Source organism: Oryctolagus cuniculus, chromosome 12, assembly GCF_051225735.1.
Source record: "Oryctolagus cuniculus isolate XC-2025 breed Fujian yellow rabbit chromosome 12, ASM5122573v1, whole genome shotgun sequence".
NCBI lineage: Eukaryota > Metazoa > Chordata > Mammalia > Lagomorpha > Leporidae > Oryctolagus > Oryctolagus cuniculus.
In genome coordinates, this window is record NC_142878.1 from 81,080,017 (window position 1) to 81,105,716 (window position 25,700).

At 40.6% G+C, this 25,700-nt stretch overlaps 1 protein-coding gene across 1 annotated transcript in view; it reads right to left on the minus strand.

Annotated features, from left to right (window-relative positions):
• ALDH1A2 (aldehyde dehydrogenase 1 family member A2) overlaps positions 1 to 14,585 on the minus strand; it is a 126,958-nt gene extending 112,373 nt beyond the window's left edge. Inside the window, exon 1 of the mRNA XM_002717704.6 lies at positions 14,153 to 14,585. Coding sequence (XP_002717750.1) covers positions 14,153 to 14,269 — 117 coding nt within the window. The 5' untranslated portion in view covers positions 14,270 to 14,585. The remainder of the gene's footprint in view (positions 1 to 14,152) is intronic.
• Between the last annotated feature and the right edge of the window lie 11,115 nt (positions 14,586 to 25,700).

Consider the following 25,700-nt stretch of genomic DNA (forward strand, 5'->3'; position numbering starts at 1 on the left):
CAAACACATGTTATTTAATAATAATAAAAACAAGCACTTGAAATTAATCTACAATATCACATTTGAAAGACTTCTTGCAAGAGATCTGGTGTGTTCTGAAGTCATGTGTGTCTGTCAATATAAAAATGACAGCAGAAATACTCCAAAAATTGTTACTAAAATTGGCATGAAATTTTAGTGAGCTAAAATAATGAATTCTGAAAAAGGAAAAAACAAGCTATCATCTTAATAGCCGCACTGTTTCAATAGTCATCCTCTTTATGTAAGTGAATAAAACACTCATAAATTAAATCTTCATTATCTTTCTTTAGAACTACACTGGTAACTTTGCAAATGTTGTTTTAAAACAAAATGTTTGGCTTATTTTTTGGCTTAATATAGTTTATGTACATTTATGCATATATGCCTATACTAAGTGTTGAGCAATAATCTCTCCTTGATTCAGATAATGAAAAGTTCCAAAAATCACTGTTTTGTGTACTTCTTTTCTAAGCCTTCTCTTTTTCTCTGTTGGAATTCCTGGTAATGATACCAGAATGTAGGCAAACCTCATTAGTCTCCCTGCTGTTTACAAGACAGGATTTATGCTCAATGTGCCGAACACAATGGCACACATCACTAAATGGCTAGAACTGCCACCCAGGCTTTAATCTGAGAAATTTTTCACTCAGTACAAATACCTATCGGCATGGAGAAACATGGAAGAGCAATTACAGCCAACACTTGTAGTCTTTTAAGAGTACACCAATAAATACCCATTTGTGAAGGTTAATTTAATGCAACCCAGGCTGTTATCTGAAAGAGTATATGTGGCCAATTCAATCCATTAAGTAATTACTAAATTCTCAAGAGGGCTCACAGAAGTCAAATGTGGTTATTCCAGGTTCATTGCTTCTGCTCTCCCTAAGGACCATTTAGACCAGCAGCAGGGAGGTCCAACTACAAAGGTTCTGGGGCATTTATGAAAACAGGTACATGAGTCTAACCAAGGAATCAAAGTCACAGAGGGCCAATCCCTAGAGAAACACTTAGGGAAGCAGAAGAGAAGCACAAGTGGAGGAGAATAAACAAGGGGATGGAAAAGGTGAAAAGAGGTACATTGACTGGAAAATAAAGGACAAAGAGAAGTGTGTTCTCTCTAAAAGGGAACACAGAGAGAATTGAGAGATTACAAGGTCTGACTTTAAAGAGACACCTGTTAGCCCTTTCTTTAAATGGAATTCTTTTTATTTTTAAGATTTATTTTATATGGGCAGAGGCAGAAAGAGAGAGAGAGAGAAGAAAGAGAGAGAATATTTCAGAAAGGATTTCTAAGTCATTTACAATGAAACACTAATTGCACAACCCACTACCAACACCTTCTCTTATTGAAACTCTCAAAGTATGAATTTATCTATCCCCAATGAGGTTACATTTAATAGAAGAATCTGAGTTGTTAAGTCACAGTGAGAGATGTTTGCGCATAAGAGGCAAAACAGAACCTATCTACCCAACTCTTTTTTGCAAGCATCTCTTTCACATGGGTTAGAGTTGAGTTATAGCAAATGATGGCCTATTAGGGGAAAGAAAGCACTAGACAGAATGTAAAATACATTAGTTTTCAATAGCTTTGCACATTCTCACTCCCAAGTGAATTCTAATAATCGTAACAAAGAAAAACATGGTTGAATGAAAAAACAAACAGATGTTATTAAGGGCAGTGTGTGAGGATCCAACCAGTGATAACCCAAAACCACAGTTGCTTATCAGACCCTGAAGAATCACACATACCCAGGTGATTCATACCTACAGAGACAAATCCTATCACCCTCTCCACTTTTTTTGTCTGAATTCACACTCCCATCTTTACGGTTGGCTGACATTGTTGCTAATGATAGTTTCACAGGATACTAACTGGATTTAATTGTGGGATTTGTAATCAGAGAACTGAGTTTGGCATTACCCTGTAAAATACTCAGCAAAGTTACTGTCCAAATATCAGTGCTTTCTTGTGGTTCTTGCGCTTATTCTGGTTATGTGCATGGAAGGGGAAGGATTGCTACCCACTATTGCTACCTGCTGTTATTACTGAGCCTGGAAGGACTATTCAATTTTAATTTGCTTTATTTCTCACTTGTAAAATGGGGATATTACTGTACCATTTCCATCATAGGGTTATAAGAATTACATGTAATCATATGAGAAAAGTACTCTGAATACAATAAAAGCTGTAGCTATTAAGAGCTATTAACAAATAATAAAATAAACCAAAAACTCATTGAACAAAATTTTTTGAAACATGCACACTAGCAGACATTGAGCTAGGTGCTTTAAAAATACCAACATGAGTAGGAATTTTAATCTAGCACAGGAGGAGTAAGTATACAGAAAAACATAATTTAAGGCAAAAGTTGCACCATTTAGGAGAACAAACAAGTAATACAGGTGCTCAAAGACCTTAAGTTCATGGTCAAAAAATCATTCGGACAGTCAACTTTGTTAGATGTTATACAAGTATATTATAACATACACAGAAGGGCTAGATTCAGTTTTAAGTTTGGAGGATTCCCCTCTTCTACAGTATCTTCTTTAAAATTTGAGGCACACATGAATCAAATCACTTATGAAATCCAAACATAAAACGTAAATGTACAATACCATCTTTGTCTTTAAAACAAAAATTAAAGTGTTAACCAAATGTAAAATTCAGTAGTGTTATTTTCAAGTCTGGTGCTAAGGAATAATTTAAATTATAACAACAGGATGGAGCACAGTATTGAATTAGTCAAGACATAGATATTTCTACTGGAAATTATTTTTCAGATTGTTACATATCCATGCTATCTCCACTGCTAAAAACAAATAGCATACAATGAAGAATTCATCTATTTACCCTGGTCCTTCAAAAATGGGTGGTGTGTGCACTGAGAGAGGGAGAAAAAGAAAGGAAATTAAGTCATTATGTGAAGAAGTTATAAAAATCATGTTATCCAGGAGTTTTGTATGTTGGCCACTTAAAGGCAGGTTTATGGGACACATCACTTTTCTTAGTTCAGAGAAACCAGCATATATTTTAATCATCCATTAAAGTAGAACTAGTGTCTCATCTTCCCTCACTAAGGAAAAGACTAGGCTTGGGAATATGAACTTTGGAAGAGGAACCTCCTCATTTGATTCTAAGATTGCATAGAATATACTTTTTAAAAATTCTTTGCATATTAATATTTTGTCTTTCATATGTCATGTCATTTGCCCTTGAGATTTATCTGTGCCCTTTTATTTAACCAAATAACAGCTCCAAGGAGGTTAAGACACGAATGTAAATAGCAAAAAAATTTAATAAAAAAATACAATCTCCATCTTATGACGTCAGACTTTAGATTTTTCAGCTTTACAATGGCGCAAATACCCATTTGATAGACATTGCAATTTGAGTTTCAATCTTTTCCTGGGCTAGTGATACACAGAACTATATTCTCTCACAATACTCTGCAGGCTAACACAAAAGTTTTGGGCACATTTAAGTTAGACTAGGATAAGCCTTGATGTTTTCAGATAGGTAGGTGCATTAAATTCATTTTCAACTTAATATTTTCAGTTTACAATGGGTTCACTGAGACATAACCCCATCATAAGCCCAAGAATATCTGTAATAAGCTTACAGAAGATTGCAAGGAGAGAAACTGGAAAAGCGTGGAATTAGAATGGATTTCCTAAGCAAATAACTAAAAGGAAAAAATGCTCTTCATTTGCATTTAAAACTGGTAAAATTAGACAGAAAGAGGAAAGTGGAAGGAGAAAAAGTATTGAGGAAGGACATGTTATTAGACAGTATGTAACTGAGAAAGGATTAAAATCCCAAATATAACCAAATTGCTACAAATTAATAAATACATATACACAAAGATGAGCAAATGATAAAACCAGCCAATTCACAAAGGGAGAAGGCCAAATGGGCAAAAAGTATAGAAAAAGATATTCAGTCTCATAAGAATAATTTAATTTCATACAAAATCAAAGAAATTGAAATTAAATTAGGAATGGGATATAATTTCACAGTTAACAGATTGGGAAAATTTATTAAGTGTGAGAACTCCAAGTGTAGGTGAGAATGGAATAACAGTGTCTTGATAAACTCCAAGTAGAAGTAAATACTTGTATAATCATGGTGGGAAGAAATATGGCAATTCCTATTTATGCTACAGGTATTCCATGAGCCAGCAATATCTTCTATTAGAATATATTATCACCCAATATAGAGAAATGTGTTCAGGAATGTTCAAGGCAACATTATTACAGTATTAAAATATTTAAAATATTATAAATGTCGATAGAACAAATGAAAAATTGGACTATATTCATCAAATAGTGTATTATACAACAATGACAATGAATGAAGAGCAGGTGTACCCAACAGCATGCTAAGCAAACAAAGCAAACGGCATAAAGATATGTAAGGCATGCTACTCCTTATAAAATACTATAAAACATTTTAGCATATAAACACTAGCATATATTATTTATGGATACATACACATGCATGGATATAATCTGTGATTAAAGCAAATGTCTCAGAGGAGGAAAGGAACAAGAGAGGGGAAAAGGAGGCTTCTCAGGAGGTCTTCAATGTAATTCTTTCAAAAATCAGAAGCAATTATTGCAAAACGTTAAGAACTAACAAATCTTAGTATGTTACTGTCTGTACTCTTCTGTGTGATTGAAACAAATAATTTTCCGCCAAATAATACAGTGTGCTCCTGATTTGCTAAGGCCAAAACATTTCTTTATTTTTCAAATTCTCATGGTACTTCAACTGCATTCATTCTTAGCATTTAGTGTCTTCTACCATGCACAATAGTTCCATGCATGCCCATCCTTACCCCACAACAAGTGGGAGACTACTTCAGCTTCTTCAAAGCAGGGGCCCCATCTATCTTTTCATGCCAAACAGTAATTAACAATGCACAGGAAGCCTAATACATGTTACATAAACAAACAAATGAATAAATTCAGGGAAGCAAATCAGTAGCTCTGATTGTAGCCAAAAATAAAAATGACCCTGAGGTAATACAACTAGACAACCATCCCTGTGAAAATTAAGCTGTATTGGTACAATGGGTATCAGATTCTAAAATACAGATGAGGCAGAATCCATTGCTTTGAGGTTTGCCAGGGTATTTAACAAAATGGTGTCATATGGATTCCTGACTTCCTCCAAAGAAAAGGTTTTGTGAGGAAGCCCAACTTTAACACCTAGGGAGTAAGACTGTTTAAGTTGTTCCCCATAATGTCTTACAGGTATTTTGTAATTTCATCTTCCCAGGCAAGGCCTTCCTAATTCTCCTCTTCTTTTCCACCCTAAACCCTTCCACCATGACACACTACCTGGGGATTTGAAGTAGGTGTTGGTAGTAAAGGTTTGAGGAGAAGGGAAAGAGGCTATTTGTACTTGTTAGTGGGTTTGCTAAACCCCAATCTTTTGCCAGATCCATTTACCTGGAGGTAGATTCCATCCTACTTGTGGGAAGAGTCACACAATTTGTCACTTTCTGACTCAGTTTAATCTTTAAGCAATACCTAAAAATGCCACACAGCAAAAAACTTGAGTCACCTGACTTAAAAACAGAAGAGTCAGATGAACGAGAATTATGCATGAGAAACTACTCATATATGAAACATAATCTTTAAATTATTTTGAAACTGTTTCCTATCTTTTACAATCAAGATTGGAAAAGATTTTGGGGCCTATGATATCCTAATTTTTCTAGATATGAGATTAGTGTTTTCAGTTTCATCAGGACAATAAGTTTTATCTTTCCAAAGATGTAGCTATAAAAAAAGGGCTACTTTGGCTCTCCAAAGGTCAGACAGTGATGAGAAAAGGAAGTAGAGTAGATAACTACTTCCAGAGGTAACAGAGCTGAACTGGTGAACAAGGAAGGTTTCCTTCTATAATACAAATTAGAATGTTCATTTACAGATTCTAATTTTTAGCCACATTCTAAAAGGGTCAATTAACCCCCATGCTTGACCCCAGGGAAGTGTTAAGAGCTCAGCAGATGACTATGTAGTGAAATTACTCAATTATTATTCCACCTGGAATTTTCAAAGTCTGCAGATGTCTTCAAATCATGTGACACAATAAAAAATTGTTGTAAATAAACTCGTAGGACAGAAGATTTTGCAGGTAAACAATTTAAACATAACTCAACCTTAACAACACAGCTAACAGAAAAATGCCAAATTAGGAATTTCCAATTTAGATAATCTTGCATTTTTGAAAACTTAAATGAAAGATATCCCAAAGATATGTCTGAAAAGGTGACATTATGGTATTTACCTCTATACCTACATTTAGTATTTGAAGGGAAATGAATGGGTTTGAAGCGACCTGTCACAGCAAATAAATTAAGGAAATGTTAAGAATGCTTTCAAAATGATCACTGCCTGGTGCTTTTACTTTCTAGAAGATGATTTCTTGGGATGTACCAAAATTCCATGTGTTATCTTGGACAGCTAGAATTAAAAGTTTCTTCATTTTTTAAAAAACAAGTTTGTTTTTTAAGATTGATTTATCTATTTGTTTAAAAAGCAGAGCAACAAAGAGAGAGCTATATGTTCCATCTGCTGGTTCACTCCCTAAATGGCTATAACAACATCCAGGCTACACCAACAGGAGCCAGGAATTCTATCCTACTTTCCAACATGGGAGCCATCACCTGCTGCTTATCAGGTGTATCAGAAGGGAGCTGGATGGAAAGCTGAGCTTCCTAACCAGCACTCTGATACGGGATGCTGGAATCATAATCAGTGGCTTAATCCACTGTGCCATAATGCTGTCCCTCTTCTTCATTTTTTAAATTATATAAACTAAGATATCTACCACAGGCAAAATACTCTTCCACAGCCAAAAGATATCTACCTTCATACACACACACACACACACATATATATATATAAAATTTTGTTTAGGGAATACAACTTCATGCATATAATAAACACAGAAACATGATGCTTCTTCCCTCCCAGCCATCGACTGCCGGGGAAGATATCTACCTTCTGAGAATCTTCTCAGAAGCTACCATTCATCCATGATTTGTGTGACAATGACTTGCCAACGTATTTGTCCAAAACTACTGTAAAAAGCAGAAATGCTTATTTGTAACCTGGAGTTTAGACTCAGCCAATTGGGCATTGTGAGGCATAATAATGCTGAATTTTGGTACAAGTGTCAGATATCTAATTTGATTATTAAACTACTATCTGGGAGATGGTTTGATTTAGTGACCTTTCAGTAAAGACTTTGCTGGACAAACTTCTAAGGAGTCCCATTTGTTGAAAATATAGTACAAACATAATACCATAGTTACCCAAAGTATGAAATTCTTTTGAGTAATTAAAATAGTAAGTAAACCACTGACCTGCTTACAAAACATTATTGATCATACAGCTCTTACCTTTCTTAAAATGGATCTCCATTCATTTGCTACTATAATAATCCAAACGTAATTAAAATAACCATCACTTAGCACTGACTCAACACTATATGCCACTCACTTTCACACAATTTCTGCTTAGTCATCTTAACAGCCTCATAAGGTAGGTATTATTATATTAATGTTGACAGATGTATAAACTGCAAGTGGTGAAGAAACTTATTTAGTGAAGACACTACACATGCCTTTTTCACTACTGCATCCCTAGAACCTGGTACCATACCAGCATTATGCATTAAATGTCAATTGTCCGCATAACTAGTAAGTACCTGCCTGATCAGGATCAAAGACCTATTTTAACTCAGAACATTTCTTTTTCCAAGTTAAGGGCTTATAAACATTTACTTAAATGTGGGCCATATGGGGCCAGCATTGTAGTGCAGTGCGCTAAGCTGCTGCCTACAATGCCAGGATCCCATACTGGAGACCTTGAGATGCACCTATTTTTTTTTTAAGATTTATTTATTTGAAAGTCAGAGTTACACAGAGAGAGGAGAGGCAGAGAGAGAGGTCTTCCATCCAATGGTTCACTCCCCAATTGGCCACAATGGCCAGAGCTGTGCTAATCCGAAGCCAGGAGCCAGGAATGCGAATGCAGGAGCCCAAGGACTTGGGCCATCTTATACTGCTTTCCCAGGCCATAGCAGAGAGCTAGATCAGAAGTGGAGCAGCCAGGCCTCGAACCAGTGCCCAAATGGGATGCTGGTGCTTCAGACCAGGGCATTAACCAGCTGCGCCACAGTGCCAGCCCCTACTTTTTCTGATCAAGATCCCTGCTAATGTGCCTGGGAATGCAGCAAAAAAATTGGCCTGCATTCCCTGTCACCCCTACCACCCATGTGGAAGACCTCAATGAATGAGTTCTCACTCCTGGCATCAGCCTGGTCCAGTCTTTGCTGTTGCAGCCATTTGGGGAGTGAACCAGTGGACTGAAAATCTGTCTCTTCCTCTCTATCACTCTGCTTTTCAAATAAATCTTTTTTTAAAATGTGGCGCATATGGCTTCTGTTGCTACTACTAATTCTTAGATGGCAGGTTCACAGCAAGCATAGATAATACACAACAAAATGGATGTGACTGCTAACAGTAAATCTTTATTTTTAAAACCAGGTGAGGCTGGCGCCCTGGCTCACTTGGCTAATCCTCCGACTGCAGCACCAGCACCCCGGGTTCTAGTCCTGGTTAGGGCGCCAGATTCTGTCCCGGTTGCTCCTCTTCCATTCCAGTTCTCTGCTGTGGCCCGGGAATGCAGTGGAGGATGGCTCAAGTGCTTGGGCCCTGCACTGGCATGGGACACCAGGAGGAGGTGCCTGGCTCCTGGCTTTGGATCAGCGCAGCGCACCGGCTGTCGCGGCCATTTGGGTGGTTAACCAACGGAGCTTTCTCTCTGTCTCTTTCTCTCACTGTCTAACTCTATCTGTCAAAAAAAAAAAAAAGAAAGAAAGAAAGAAAAAAGAAAAAAAAAAAAACAGGTGAACAATCTATAGTTTCCTGACCCCTGCAAACTGTCACTAAGAACTAAAAAGACAAAAATATACATCAGTGTTAGGATTTAATTATCCAGCTGGGAAAGTTTCAGAACCAAGAACTGGGTGTATTGGAACCTGAGATGCTTATTGGCTTGGTCATGGTTTGTTCATGGTGTTTCACCAATGCAAAGAGAAGTAACTAAGCCTGGCCACAAGGAAGTCAGATCACACAGAACAAGCTCCTCAGAGAATCTCCTACCCTAAGACAGAAAAACTAGCATTCATCATTTCATAGATATGAAGGATCAAGAATGCCTTGGCAGATGATGATTCCGTCTGGCAACATAAGCCCATGGAGTAGAATGCATCAGGACAGGCCCTCAGAATTAACTACTTCAAGTATTACGATGAAGTTTTAATTTCCTTGGGTTAAATGGAGATGATATGAACAAAAAATTCTGTATAATTATGAAGAAACTTTGACAAACCTGAAGTCCCCTATAAACATGGAGCTTGACTGACAACTTATGAACAAAACAAAAGCTTGAGGAAAAAAAAAGTTGGAAAGAATTTGACCCATACCTAATTTTTTTAAAGATTTTATTTTTATTTACTTGAAAGGCAGAGTTACGGAGAGTGGGGAAGGGGATAGAAAGAAAGAATTTCCATCTGCTGATTTATTCCCCAAATGGCTACAATGGCCCTGAACTGGGCCGCCCCCGGGCCAAAGCCAGGAGCCCAGAACTTTATCTGGGTCTCCCATGGGAGTTAGGGGCCCAAGTACTTGGGCCATCCGCTGCCACCTTCCTAAGCACATTAGCAGGGAGCTGGATCAGAAGCGAAGCAGCTGGGACTTAAAACTAGTGCTCAGGTACAGAATGCTGGTGTGTGCAACAGCCAGCAGCAAACCTGGCAAGCCACAATGCTGGCTTAGTGTTGCACTCTGCCCCACATCTCCTCCCACCTCCAATACCGATTTTTAAGAAATTATTCCTAGGATAGGCAGGAATCCTACTTCAGATTTTAAAAACTCATAGAAGTGTTAAAAAATGTAACTCAAAGCAAGCAAATAAAAAGCCATAAAACATTGCTCCTTCTTAGGAGTCAACCAGTTCACATTCTCCCCATTTTTGTTAATAGAAGCAATACACAAAAATAAAGATTTAAACTCAAACTCTTTCTTCCTCCCTCTTCCTCCCCCTCCCTCTCTTTTTCTGCCACAGACTATTAGGAAAACCAAAATGTATGGTGAGGAAAGCTCCATCAATTAAGTCAAAGCCAAGGTCTTCCTTATCAATTATTCTTACTTATTAAAATATATATTGTATATATGTATATTATCTATATAAATATACTACAAATGAAAGTACTAGGCAAATTGTTGTGCCTCATAAAAATGTAAGTAGCACTGTATGTATTATAACCATTATTATTATGTTGATCAACTGAACTACCACCATGCTGACAACCAATTTTTGGCACTCAATGTTTCTAAAAAGACCCTAAACTCATCAAGGCCGACGTTTCTAGTGCAACTAGCATAGTGGAAAGCACTGCTGTAAAGATTATGGCCTCTCCTTTTGAATTAAAATTGACCCAAGAAAACAGTAGATATTTAATTTTAAAAGTTGCTACATGAAAAACTAAAAGACTTAAGTAGGAGGTATGTAAAACACATTAGTTGTTTTTCCAGGTGATCACCTTTTATTTTTTTCTCTTCTAGTTTAGTAGGTCAGTACCCTCTAGATGCTCCCCACCTCTCTTGTTTCAGATCCCACAGTATCACAGGCTGGACAAAAACATTATCCTTTATGTTACTGTTAGCCATGAGTGTAAACTCCTACCAAAGAAGTGATCAACAAAGACACAGCACAAGACTTCTGTGGGGAGTGGGGATGGGGGTTAGGAGGAAACCTAGTAGAGCCAGAAGAGAGAAAATGGAATAGAGGAGGAAGAAATGAGATAAAAAAGGCAAATTTCCAAAAACTTGGGAACCTGAAAAAGATGGTATCTCTTGCAGTCTGTGCTAAACCTTGATCTTTACAATGTATGTAACTCCCATAATATATTCAGGGAAACAAAATTGTAGAACTCAAACTGATAAAACAGAAATAATAAATCAAAGTGTAATTCATAAAAAGCATAGCTAAAGGCAATCAGAATCCTATGCTAGATGTTAAGCTATCTTCTTTGGCTACCGACAATGGATTGCACATTCTCTCAGCTCCAGATCAGTCCCCTTACTACTTCATGTCAGTTACCTCTCCTTCACCGACACAGTCTTTATACATCACATTCCTTCATAAGGGCTCACATTTAACACATGGGATCCAGCTTGCTGTATTAGGAAAACAGAAATGATACTGTCATTGGACATTAGTCTAAAATGGATATTGGAACTTCAAAGTGGCAAGCTTATTTTTAAAATGAAATGTAATTGCCTAAACATCAATGCAAAAGCATGAGTATAGCCCTTTCAGCATCCCTGCAGACTGAACTTAAATTCTGTAGCATTTCTACTGGATCACTGACAGGCAAAGGCAGTACCTGTCAATGCAGATGACCTGCCTCATTCTCTTTTTTTGTTTGTTTGTTTTTAAAAAACAAAGGTAAAATATTTTGAAAGAAGAAAGGAAAAGGTAAAAAAAAGATCACAAATACAAGATATTCTAAGTGCATGTTTCTTGAAATTCTCACAACTCAGTAAGTTATTTGTAAGCCACTGACTTTATGTTGATCCCAACATCACACCAAAAAAAATTATCCAGAAAAATCACATTCCAATATTTCACAGGAAAGATTTATGTTTAGCAATACAAAATGATCAATTAGCAGTACACCTTGGTTTGTCCCACACTGCCATTTTCTGATGCAAATATTGTTTGTTTCATGCAATTCAACAGGCCCTGAAGCATAGTTCTTTTTTATCCATTATTCTCTTAAAATTACCTAATGAATATGGCATCATTGTTCTAAAGGATTAACTGTCCACCTACCTTGTTCATTCTTCTGTTTGAAATTGCTAATATAATTTCCCTCACTTCTGATTCTAAGTGAATTTTTAAAACATTCTCCATTAATCTGATTTTGCTTTTAAGTATAAAATCATTACCCATTATCTTGAGTTACCAAAAGAGCAATTTCTGTTCTTCGTGTTTAAAAAAAAAAAAAAAAAAAACGCTTGTCCATGACGCTTGTCTGAGAAAATTTAGAAGTCTCACTAAAGAGCTGAGGAGGAAAGCAGCTGGAAATGTTCGCAGATACCTGATTTTACAAGTTCTGTGCAAAGAGCTCGCCTTTGGATTAGTGTTACTCAGTGTTTATGAGGTTGGTTTGTCAAGACAAAAATAAGGTGCCTCCTCCCCACAAATTAAAGAATCAGGTTACAATCCATTATTTCATTTCTGATTGTTTTTCTTTGTAATAAGTGGGAAAGTGGATACTGGATAAAAGTCTTCCCCGAGCTAAAAGACTCCACATTAAAGGCTCCAATTAGCTATAAATCAGTTGTCTTTCCTACTGGGGGAGAACAAGAGAGAAAAGAGACTGGGGGGTAGTCGGAAAAAAAAGAAAACTGGAAGAGCCTCCAAATTAAATTCTGAAAAAGATACCTACTGCATACCTACAACTTCTTTCAGGGACTGCTGGGAAAATGCTATCAAAAGTAAGACTAAAACCAACCTTGCCGAATCTGAGGGTTGGGACCTTTCTCCTGCCTAGATCTTGCATCTTAAGACCTTTAAAGACAGCCTGGGGAGGTTACAGACCCTCATAAAACAAAACTTTTATGCTGCCTGCTTTCCCTGCTTGTCCCTAAACCCTGATATGTGCCACACATTGGCAGTATTGTTACGCAAACAATGCCTAAAAGGCTATAACCGTTAACGACCTCTCATTAAAATGGCTTTCAAAAATTTGTCACACCATCTAAAAAAGCTAACAGGTACATGAAATCCATCTAAATCGACATTCAAAACACGAATCTCCCTCATTTGTATCCTAAAACTCAATGCAAGAAAAATTTCAGAACTCTGATTTTCTTTAATTTCTCTTGTAACCATTAAGCTAGAACCAGTTTACTTCTGTACAAAATTTAGTTCATCTTGTAATAAACATATTGATATACAACTTTAACCATTACTGTGTGCGCACATGTGTTTAAGTTGGTCGGGAGAAGTTTGTGGTAGAAATCTAATGGAAGCAATAAAAAAAATCAAACCAGGGAACTGAAAAATGAATTCCAAGAAATTTGGCTTTAAATTCCATCCACCTCCCCTCTCTTCCAAAAATGTTTTAACATTACAATCCCCTAGCCTGTGTGTGTGTGTGTGTGTGTGTGTCGATAAATTTTATCTATGATGAATTTATAGAAAGAAAGCAAATTCAATTTACATTAGGTAGCGGATGCATTTTTTTTTTTTGTGGTCCAACAACAACAAAAAAATTGCTACTTGGCAAATTCAAGATGTCAGAGTTCGTTATTAAAAAATCAAGTGTTTCCGTTCAAAAGCGAACCCACCAATTTGCACAAATCTGCACGCTTTTCGAGCTTTCCAGGGAAACTACCACAGACTACACAATTCAAGAAATACTGGGACATTGGATCCCCCGTGCTCAGCAGCCTGGCTTCCCGCGAAATTTGTCAAAACCAGCCGGAGCGCTGGAGCCCTGACAATTTTCGTTCGAGGAAGCGCCTCTGCGCTGTCCCGGCGCCCGGGGACCTGATGGCCAGCAGCAGCCCAGCGGCTCTCTCAAGAGGTTGCAGGGCCGAGAAGGGACCGCCGGGTTTGCCGGGCCAAGCTGGCGGGGACCCGACCCCTTGTCCCGCTGTGGGGGCGACCGAACGGGTTCCAACTGCTTCCCCGCGGCGGTCGGGACCGGGCGAAGCGGACCCGAAAGCAGCCGCACAGACGGCCGGGGCCAGGAGCCGCGGACCCGAAAGCAGCCGCACAGACGGCCGGGGCCAGGAGCCGTTGACGGCGGCCTCAGGTTGCCGGGGGTCCCCGAGACGTCCCGAGACTTCAAGAGCCTGGGTCTCCGCGGAGGAACTCAGGGCGCCCCACTGCCGCGCGGGGTCGGCCGGCGGGTCCTGGGCGACCCCGGCCTCCGGCTCTGTCACGCCGCCTTGGCCCCCCTAAGGAGATCGCGGAGAGCAAAGAAGGTTCTAGAAAGTCTCCGCAGACGGCGGGCCCGCCGGCCTCCGCTTACCTTGGTGTACTTGATTTCGAGGTTGGGCGTGGGCGACGGCAGGAGGTGCAGGGACGCCATGAGTGCGGCAGGGTCGGCTTTCACCTCGCCGGGCATCTCGATCTTACTGGAAGTCATGGTGGCGGGCCGAGGTGTCGCTCGCCCGCGGCGTGGGGCTGTGCGGGCTGTGCGCGCGTTGCGGGGCCGGGGATGCGCTCGCCTGTATATAGGCAGGTGTCAAGCTGGGGCTCTTCTTATTGGACGTGAGGGCCGAGGCGCGGGGGGCTGGGCCGTCCCACCTAGGACGCCCCGGCGCAGCCGCGATTTACATAAAGCCCGCGCCGCGCGGCCGGGACGCCCCACGGTCAAGTCCGCCCACTCCCGCCACTCTGCGCGCAGGGAGCGGCCCACGGGCGCGCTGCCGCCGCTGCCCTCGACGGCCGAGACGCAGCGCAGCGCAGCGCGGCGGCCGGCGCGGCTCGGCCCGCCCGGAACCGGTCTCCCTCCCGCCCGGTCAGTGTCGGCGGGAGGCGCACCGTGGTCCAAGTCGGCCGGGGGGTCGTGGACCCAGGAAGCAGAGCGGGGCCGGGGCTGAAGGGGGATCGGAGCTGCCTCTCGGTGGAGAGCGGCGCGCCCTGTAGGCGCGGGAAGCCCAAGGCTCTGAGGGCGCCGAGGGCAGCTCTAGGGGGCTGAGACCCTCTCCCAGCTCGTCCCGGGACGCGCCGACCCTCACTTCCCCTTCTCTCCCCGAGGCGCCGGGGGCTGTGGCACCGGGCTCTCCTCTGCTCCCCACACCCAGTGCTCTCAAGGTGGCCCGAGGTGCGCCGGGGCGGGCCGGAGGGTCGGGGAGAGGCAGCGCTGAGTGCGAGGGCCTCTCCCCGCCCTCAGAGAGAAGCTCCCCGCGAGCCGGTCCGCGCAGCGAGGCCCGCGCCCGCCGTCTCCCGCCCGACTGCTGCCCTCTGCCGGCCGGGACCCTTGCGGGCGGCCCGGAGGATGTAGGCCTTTGCCTCTCCTCAGAGTTGCACGTTTCCTGGGTCCCTGGTGTCTGTCTGTCTGTCTTTCTCTCTCTCTCTCTCTCTCTCTCTCACACACACACCTTGTTTTCTCTTGTTTTTAGCGTAACATCTATGATCCTAAGCTTTGGGGTTGAATTTCCAACTCCACACCCCTAATTTGTTTCTGCGCTGTGCCAAGTCCTCTTCTAGTTCATGGATCAACATGTGATGTAAATCAAAAACTCAGAGACCCGACCCCAGAATAGGCTTTGAGCTCTGTGGGCTAACTCTAGGTCCCATATGAAAATACCTTTGTAGGTGCCTTCCTTTCCTCATTCCCATTGGTAGCCTGTTGGAGTCTAACAATGAACACCTTCCTACCCCCTATTTTTACGTGGAAAGAGCTTTTTCATGGTGAGGGGCCAAACTACCAAGCAGATCCTTGTTTCTCATCTTAATACCATGTTCAGAGTCCCTAGAATTCTGTTCTTCGCATTTTAAATGTCAGCCAGAAAACACCTGCCTTGGATACTTTCAGGAGCTATGACGGCTGAATTGTAGCTCTTTGAACGCTAAGCAATGATAGGAATAGACATATTTCCTTTTAGTATATAGTTTATAGACATGAGACACAAGTTTTCAGATCCCAAAGTGACATGAGTGAGTTGTTTTTGTGGGGAAATTGCAGATTTTACCTTAGGTAGCTTGAGGGATCTTGATTCAGAGAGGAGTTCTGTAACCAAAAAGTATGGCTTAGCAACTGTATACAAGTATGTCGCTGTGATAAACATTTATTAAAGCCTTGGAGGGTTAACTGTTAAACTGAGAGATAAAGAAGTAAGGTTTCAGATTTTGTTGGAGAAAGAAGGTCCCAGCAAGGAACAGCCATGATACATATGGAACAATTCTTCTAACGTATTTTGAGCACTTTTTCGGTGCCAAGCCTAGTGCTAGAGACTGGTTTACAGACTACACCAACAGCCCTTGCCATCAATGAGCCCATGATCCCTCCTTAAAAATAGGTTGACCAATGACTACCAGAGGTTCTGGGGAAAAAGTGCGTAGGAGCATTAACATGATTTGGGTGCTCCATTAACTCTCTGGGGAAGTTGACCTTGGAGCTGAACCTTTGAGCAGTGAGGCTTCAATGAGATGAGGCAAGGACACAGTTGACAGAAAAGCTCGCAAGAGCGAAGGCATAGAGATGTGAGCATACTTTGAAGGGCTATCAACTGTGATTGGAGGAATGGAAATGAAGATGCAAGGCAGTGACGCTCAGGCTGCAATGATCTGCTTGCCTGAGGTACTGAAGAGCCATCGTAAGGTTCCAAGGATGAGAAAATGGAAACCTGCAGAGACTGGCCTGACAATGAACATTGTCAAAAACACTCACAAGTCAGAAACCATTGGTTTAGACTCCTCTCAAAGCATAAAATAAAATTGTTCACTCTTTGCCGACTTCTTGCCTGATTAACCCCAATTCCATCACCATGGCTCAAACATCTCTCCAGAGGAAGCAGCAGTATCTAAGAATGAGGGAATTATCAGCATTTTGTCACACATTGAGGTGGAGCAAATAGATATTTTTGTCTACACCAGGCAAAGAAGGGAGCATCTCTTGGTTTATCCAGGGGTGGGGAGCATCTGGCCCATAGGCCATAGAAGGCCCATAAAATCACTTGGTCTGGCCTGCCAAGCCAACTGCACAAGGGACTCTAAGGTCAATAAATCTATACTACACTAGTTTTTAAGTTGGTCAATCTGTATGGCCTACCAAAGATGTTATAAATATCCAGATGGCCCTTGGTAGGGAAAGGTTCCCCACCTAACCATCTCTAAGAGGTCTGTCTGGTCCAGTGACAGGTGGCAGGCTGGTTTGAATTGCACCCTCCTGGCTCCTTTTCTGAGATACTGACTTTCCAGCTCAACAGTAAAGTGATCCGAGCAGACTATGCCTTCTGTTTCCCTTGGGCTTTCCTCGGTTCCTAAAACAACACAGAGTACATTAGAACTATTTAATAGGAACTTTTATTGATAGATTTGAGCAAAAGACAGCATTCAATGACTACTTCCATTACAAATGGGAGTAACTTCTGTACACTTTCTGATTATAGAATATGATCTCTTGGGTTTTTTTTCCTTTTCCTGATCTTTTGCTATGAACTTTTTTGTTCATAGATTTCTGTGACTTTTTTTCCTCCATATAATTGTCCTCTGGAAAAATATTTTCCCCTATCTTCAGGTCACAATGGAAGCCACTTTGTGTCCCAGCTCTTTAATTCAAAGTGGAGACAAGATTTATCAGAGAATCCAGTTGCCCCTCTTCCAGTCCAGCTCTCTGCTGTGGCCTGGGAAGGCAGTGGAGGATGGCCCAAGTGCTTGGGCCCTGCACCTGCATGGGAGACCAGGAGGAAGCACCTGGCTCCTGGCTTCAGATCAGCGCAGCACGCTGGCCGTAGCAGCCATTTGGGGGGTGAACCAACGGAAGGAAGACCTTTTTCTCTGTCTCTCTCTCTCACTGTCTAACTCTGCCTGTCAAAAAAAAAAAAAAAAAGATTTAGCAGAGAAGAGTAGTAGATTATAACTCCTTCTGCAGTCTGCATCTTGGTTCCTATTAATAGGACTTACAGTGCTGTTACTTTTAAGGCTACCTTAAGATTTCTTCTCACATTCTCATATTTTCTTCTTCATTGTCTTTTATTATTTAATTATCTCCTGTTTCCACCATACATTTCACAGCAGTTAAGGAGACAGACTTTGCCACAATTACATTCATATTTCTAACATTTTGAATTTCAAGTTTTTCCCCAATTTGGTTAAGAAACATTTTCCCCACCCTTACAATGTTTCTCCCCCTTCTGTAATTATTTATTGTTTAGGATACATCTTGCTTGAAGCCCCCTGCACAGGGGACCCTAAGCTGCAGCATGCTCTATTTATTTCCTTGTGAAAACAATTTATTGGGCCTGGTGGAGCCAATATCCTGGAGTTGCAGAGGAGAAAAATAAATTCTTGCCTCATATTTCCTCACCTGAATAACAAAATGCAAACTTGTAACTTGAAGGCATTAGCTTTATGTGAAGTTTGACTTTTAGGCATGAAACCATAGCAGTTTAGGTATCTTTTTCACTGCAGTTAAGGGTACAAAAGTGTGAAGTGGAGAACTATGCCTTGGAAATCAGTGAGGGAAATGTAATGCAGCACAAAGATGCCTGTCAAGGAAGATACACCTTTGGTTTTCACAGTACTGAATGGCCAGCGTCGATGTCAAGCTTTGATGTCCAGGAGCTATGCCAGCCTCAGGTGGCCCTACTTAATTGCCTTCCTGTTCCTATTACTAACCATGATGACAGCCCACGTTTTCTAACAGTTCCACTTGCATTTTAATTTATCTTCAAAAATAAATCACACATTATAGCAGTTCCCTCTTCTGGGTTAATTGAATCAGTTCCTTAAATGTCTCTATGTCTAATGATAGGAAAGAGGCACGTTGTTTGAAATATTTAAAAAATTAGGGCCCTTAGGTTGTATGCAGCATGATCTCAGTGCTTATTTCAGATGGAAGTGTTTCCTAATGATCTCATTCATCTCAAATGGGATATGCCTGGCCACTTTATTTAAAATGCTTCCTGAAGACTCTAACAGGAAAGCTTAATGCAAAGTATATTTATAGAGAAATGGTATTTAATTTATTAACAAAAGCTTATAAAGAGCTTTACATATTTTTACCCAGAAATAGTGAACGAAGTATTTTGGACCCATTATGAAAACTTTCATAAAATAAATTCATTTTTTAATATGTAATGGGAACATTAACTTTTTATTTGCAATCTAAATGCTCATTTAATTATCCTTTTCTTTCTAACATCTAGAAGAAAAGAGTCTGAGATTGTGGCATTTATGAACCATAAAAATTCCCTAGATATTAAGTCCCTCATTCCGCAATGTGGCCTCTGGTCACTCTACCTATGGCAAGGGCTATTTGTGGTGGCAGAGAGTAGAGTCCTAATTATTAGGTTTTTTAATGACTCCAAAAACAATTTTCAGATACGAAGCACAATTCTTTCCTTTAAAAATATACCCTCCACTTTAGGGGTGGGGGTGGGGAATCCCAGGAAACTATTTTAAAATTGGATAGTACATTCGTCTTTTTTGGCTCCATGTCTTCTATGTTCTAGAAGCTTCTTTCCAGAGGCAAGGATTAGCTGAGTTCTTTATCACTAATCATTCTTAACAGTCATAGGGGAAAGCTAAAATTCCAGCTCTACAGTCTCTTCTGGAGGGCCTGAGGAAAAAGGCATTAGCTCCCTCTGCAGCTGATGGTGTGTATGTGCAAGTGAATGTTACCAATTTAAACATGATCGCTTGGCTTTGGCGTATTTTACCTGACGTGAGGGAGAAATTTTAGAACATGTTACCATTTAATTTGGATTTTTGGGGAGCAAAAACATCAAAGATTCATTTTCAAATAAGGACTTTCGTTAAATACTTTTGAATTTTTGGAAAGAACAATAGCGTTAATTAGCCACATTTACTGTAGAAAGTGTGATACTCAGAACCCTGGAGTCCTGTGGTGGATGTTTGGCTTGGTGGTTAAGACACCCTTGGGATACCCACATCCCATATCAGAATGCCTGCGTTCAAATCCTGGCCCTGCTGTCCATCCTAGTTTCCTGCTAATGTGCACCGTGGGAGGAAGCAGCAGGTGGTAGTTCAGGTGATTGGCTCCTTGCCACCTATATGGGAGACCTGAATTGAATTCTTGGCTCCCAGATTTTGTCCCAACCAAGCCCTGGCAAAACAAAACCAAAACCCTTCCATCCTACTCATTTATGGCCCAGAGCACTCAGCATCATACAGCAAGTCACATGAATGTGTTTCAAATTGGAAGTAGTTATTTTTATCATGATGAGAGAGGAAGAGTTATTAGTAGGCAGATTCCAGAATTCATTGCATTTCTTGCCCAGATAACTACTTGGCATATAAAGGTAATTTTGTTGTTTTTTCTTTCTTTTCACCTTCTTTATTTTTTTCTTTTTGCCTTTAAATTCTTTATTTCTATATATAATTGTTAATGTTTTGTTTTAATTTTAATTAGTTTTCAACAGATTCAATATACCTACATATAATTCTTAACTGTCATATTTGCCATAGGTCTCTCCTATTCCTAATCACAAACTCCTACAAGTCTTTCTGTCCTTATACAGTGCTGTTCATCTCAAAGGACCTTTTGGCATAAGAAATGTTCACATGAACTTTGATGATACTTGGGATCTGTATTTACAGTCACTAGACAGTGGGGCTAAGTAAGCACTCACTATGTCGCTCCTTTACATGCTGGAATGGGCCTCTGAAGAGAGAACAAGGAACATGTTAGATGTCATGACAACAGAAGTGGAACACCAGCCTCTTCCTTTTCAACCACACAATTCACCGTGTGAAGGGCTCAGGGCACAGGTATCCAGATTGAACATCATGCACCAAACAAGATTGGGTCTTGCTATGATTATGCGTATTCTCCCTTTCAGAGCAACCATGACTCCTTGACTGCTGTCTCTAAACCTAGACCTTTTTTTCACCCTTTAATAATCAAATAAATTCAACTGTGTGAATATTCATTGACCCATAGTACGTGCCAAGTATTGGCAGTCTGTAAAGGATATAAGAGAAGTATGTGACACATCCCTGCTGGCACGTTAACATTTAGGGTGGAATGACAGTAACTGAAGACATGAAGCTGTTCAGGGTCATGTGAGAAAAGAGAAATTGCAATATCCAGTGCAGAATAAGAGTGAAAGAGGATGTCAGAAAGCAGACAACTCATTCACAGATATTTTTGTTGGGGCTTTCCATGGGCCTTTGAATACCTCTACATGCTATGGGGAAAATAAGACCAGAAGATAAAGATAGGATGGGCATTGTGGTGTACCAGGTTAAGCTGCCACTTGGGATGCCTGTTTCCCTATCAGAATGCCTTGTTCAGTTTCTGCCTTCCTGCTAATGTGCCTTGGAGGCAGAAAGTGATAGCTCATGTACTTGGGTTCCTATCACCCATAAAGCTGACTCTTGGCTTCGTCCTGGCCCAGCCCTTGGTTCCATGGGCATTTAGGGGGTGAGCTAGGGCGTGGAAGATCTCTCTCTTTGTATCCTCTGGCACCTGTCACTCTGCCTTTTGAATAAATACATTTTTAAAAATCCCAAACTTAGAAAAAGGTAAAGATAACATTTCCCCAAACATGACCCAATAAAGAACTTCTTTGACCTTTTTTACTGTAAAGGTAGTATAAGGAAGTTACCCAGCAGTTAACTGTTTGTAAAATGGGATTTCCAAAATTAAATCCTTGGAACTGAGATTGCCTCCCTATTTCCAAACCCAAGTTCTATGATCCCAGGTTTAAGTTTTTTGGTACAGATCTTCTCAGAAGAGAAAATAGAGGAGAAACTAAGGGTGGCTTAAGACAACATTACAGGCTGGTGCCGCGGCTCACTAGGCTAATCCTCCACCTTGCGGCACTGGCACACTGGGTTCTAGTCCCGGTCGGGGCGCCGGATTCTGTCCCAGTTGCCCCTCTTCTAGGCCAGCTCTCTGCTGTGGCCCGGCAGTGCAGTGGAGGATGGCCCAAGTGCTTGGGCCCTGCACCCCATGGGAGACCAGGATGAGTACCTGGCTCCTGCCATCGGATCAGCGCAGTGTGCCGGCCGCAGCCAGCTGTGGTGGCCATTGGAGGGTGAACCAACGGCAAAGGAAGACCTTTCTCTCTGTCTCTCTCTCTCACTGTCCACTCTGCCTGTCAAAAAAAAAAAAAGGCAACATTACATATGATGCTACATCATGTTTCTAATGTTTATATATTTGCCATAGGTAGATGTTGCCTTACTCCTCCTTAGCCATAGTCAGACATTCATGGAATTGTTCAATAGTTTTCTGTCCTGGTACCAGTTATAAGCATTTAGAGAGCTTCAAAAAATATGAATGCCTGGACCCACCTGCAGAGATGTTAATTAGAGCCAAGGCATTGATTTTTTTTTTTAAAGTTTTACTTTTTTTTTTTTTTTTTGTATTTTAAAGGGAGAGAAATAGAGAAAGAGAGAGCTTCCATCTACTGATTCACTCCTCAAGTAGTTGCAACAGCTGGGACTGGAGGAGGCCAAAACCAGGAGTGAGGAACTCCATCTGGATGTCGCATGTGAGTGACAGGAATTCAAATACTTGGACCATTATCTGCTGCCTCCCAGGCACATTAGCAGGAAGGAAGATTTGTAGTGGAAAGGCCAGAACTTGAAACAGGCTTTCTGATACAGGATCTGGCAGTTCCAAACTGTGCCTTAACCCTCTGCACCACAACACTCACCCTGGCATTGATGTTTTTAACAAAGCTTCTTGGTGTCTCTAATGCACAGATTGGTTTGAGAATCACCAGTTAATCTGCAGAAGGTTATCTCTGAGGGATTATTTGAATCCACTTAACAACCCCTGAATTGGAAGAGGGATTCCATGCCTTCCCACTCTCTAGTGCTCTTTGATTTGCTATTTTTAATTTAGTATTTGAAAAACACATCAAGCCTCAAATGGACTGACCTTTCTGCTAATGTATTTCACCTAAATTAACAGAGGCAATTAACTAATTTATATTGGAATTGTGCACTTTCCAGTTCACATTTATCAGCTCTTAAATGCTTGATCTGGTGTTGCCATTTAAATTTTTTATTATTACCCTTTAAATCTGAAGAAATGTCTTACATCTAATTAGCCAAACTTACATATTCCATTAATAGATTCATTATGGGCTAATGAATATGGAGGCAGCACTGGGGCAGCATCTGCCTGCCAATTGAAAGGACTCAAACTTTTCTGCTGTGAAGAGAGGAATAGTCTGTTGTGTAACTTACACAGCTTGAACTTTCTGCTTTAACATTTCTGTGTGTTCTACTGATCTTAAGGTGTTTTTGCAGACCTGCCAACATAGGAAAGACAATACACTGTCCAGAAAAAGAAGTGTAGAAATCAGAGTTGCAAAAGAAATATGCATTCCAAGGTCTTTTTTGGTATAAAAGTTTACACATCTAGGTTGTCATTCCCAATTATTGAGATTTTCTAATAATTTTCATAGTAACTGCTTGAGAAAGTGAATTCAATGAGAAAGTAAATATCACAAATGAAAATCTTTTAACTTGCTATGGTATATTTTAGGATAATTCCAAACTCATGTAATTTTACAAACATATGTCCAAGGTTATTTTGGGAACTGGATGTTCTTGGAGTCAGTTATATTTGGAATCTAGATAATTTAGAGATCTAAAATGAATTTCAAAACTATTTTCAGCTGCTAGAATTCTGGCTTTTATTTCTCTGGTTATAAAAAACAGTCATTTCTAGTCATTATGAAAAAGACATGAGCTTCAGGAAAGGTGGGAGAGGGATAGAATTCACTTGAAAAACTACTTTGAAGGTGGCAAGATGAAGAAGATGATATTCAGTAATCACTTCCAAAGCGTGTGGTATCTTCCACATCAAAGAAGAGTTGAGGGGGTGGCACCATGACACATTAGGTTAATCCTCCTCTTGCAGTGCTGGCATCCCAAATGGGCACGGGATTCTGGTCAAGACTGCTCCTCTTCCAGTCCAGCTCTCTGCTGTGGCCTGGGATAGCAGTGGAGGATGGCCCAGGTCCTCAGGCCCCTACACCTGTGGCTCCTGGCTACACCTGTGGCTCCTGGCTTCAGATTGGCATAGCTCTTGCTGTTGCAGCCATTTGGAGAGTGAACCAATGGAAGGAAGACCTTTCTCTCTATCGCTCTCTCTCACTGTCTGTAACTCTACCTGTCAAATAAATGAAAAAAAGAAAAAAAAAAAAAGAAGAAGAGTTGAACCAATGTCTGTAATGTGACATAGTATGTCAGGGAATATGCCTGCACCCCACTAAAGCATTAAACTCTTTTTTCTCATGTTTTTACATATCTCTCTCTCTCTCTCTCTCTCTCTCTCTCTCTCTTTTGACAGGCAGAGTTAGACAGTGAGAGAGAGAGACAGAGAGAAAGGTCTTCCTTTTTCCATTGGTTCACCCCACAAATGGCCACTACGGCCGGTGCGCTGTGCTGATCCGAAGCCAGGAGCCAGGTGCTTCCTCCTGGTCTCCCATGCGGGTGCAGGGCCCAAGGACTTGGGCCATCCTCCACTGCCTTCCTGGGCCACAGCAGAGAGCTGGACTGGAAGAGGAGCAACCGGGACAGAATTCGGCACCCCAACCGGGGCTAGAACCCCAGGGTGCCATCTCTTACATTCAACCTGACACTTGGGTTATTAAAAGACCACATTCCTTACCTTGAATTATACAGAAACAAAGTCCCAGTATTCTTACTAGAGTATCAATGTACATTTATCGAATGTTCTAAGAATCAAGTACTACAAATTCCTTTGTTTAACACTGATGACCTCTTATGTGCCTTGCACTGGCTAGACTTCATGGGGTGTGGGAAGGAAAATGTAAGGTCTGACAATGGTTCCAGAAATTTATTGTTTGATTACCATAAGAAAAGTCTTCACAATTGACTTTACAAATATACCTATGCCCACAAGATCCTGTTTAATGTGTTTCCATGTGGTTTACCCTCTTTAGTGTGTATGTATGTGTGTGTGTGTATTTATTATATTATATTATATTATATTATATTATATTATATTATATATGCCTATGTGAGTAGATATGCCGCAGGCTCTCATCGTAGAAGTGAGGAGCACAGGAAGTAAATAAATGCAAAAAAAAAGTGTGCTCAGAGGATGGATGGAGACTGTATAAGCATCATCAGAGATAAAGTTGTATCTGCCCCAGTACTCATGCCGTAGAAGGGCCCAGTAGTTACAAACACATGAAAAGCAACATGGGCCCCTCTGTTGCTTGGGATCTGATGCTCAGGCAGTTGAAAATGTGTGCATCATTTGAAACTAGACAGTTAGAACCAACACCAGCCACGTTCCAAGGAAATGCTCTTCCACATCTCTTGCCCCCTGCTCTGAAAACCAAAGAAAACATCCTTGGCAGGGAATGCCAGGAAGTTTAGTGTGCTGAGCAGCTGTCATCATTGGAGTGCCAAGTGTCACTCCAGTGGAGGATTGGACACGTAAGTGGGAGAAATGACGAATGACTTAACTTATCACATCCTCCTCTCAGCACGAATGCAATGGATTCGTCAAAAGTGGAGATTGTATTTCCCAGGAGTGTTGTGTCTCCAGTTTTTTGCTTCTATTTGTGTTTAGATGGTTGTGTCACAAATTAGCCTGGTGTTCCCAACAGTTATATGTAATGACTAAGGGATATTTTTCAATAATAAACAATATAATATTTTTCTATTTGTATATTTGTAGATCTAGAATAACATGCCCTTGGTGTTGATTCTTTATATTGGCAACTGAATAGACACTAAACTCTAGAACTGCTGATAATTTTATTCTTACAAAATATTTTATAAGATGTAATTATATTTTTAAAAATTAATAAATAGCTTATTTCAATAATTTTATTTATAAGTTTGATATTCAATAATTTTAATTTCTATTCTACCTTTTAATACAAAAT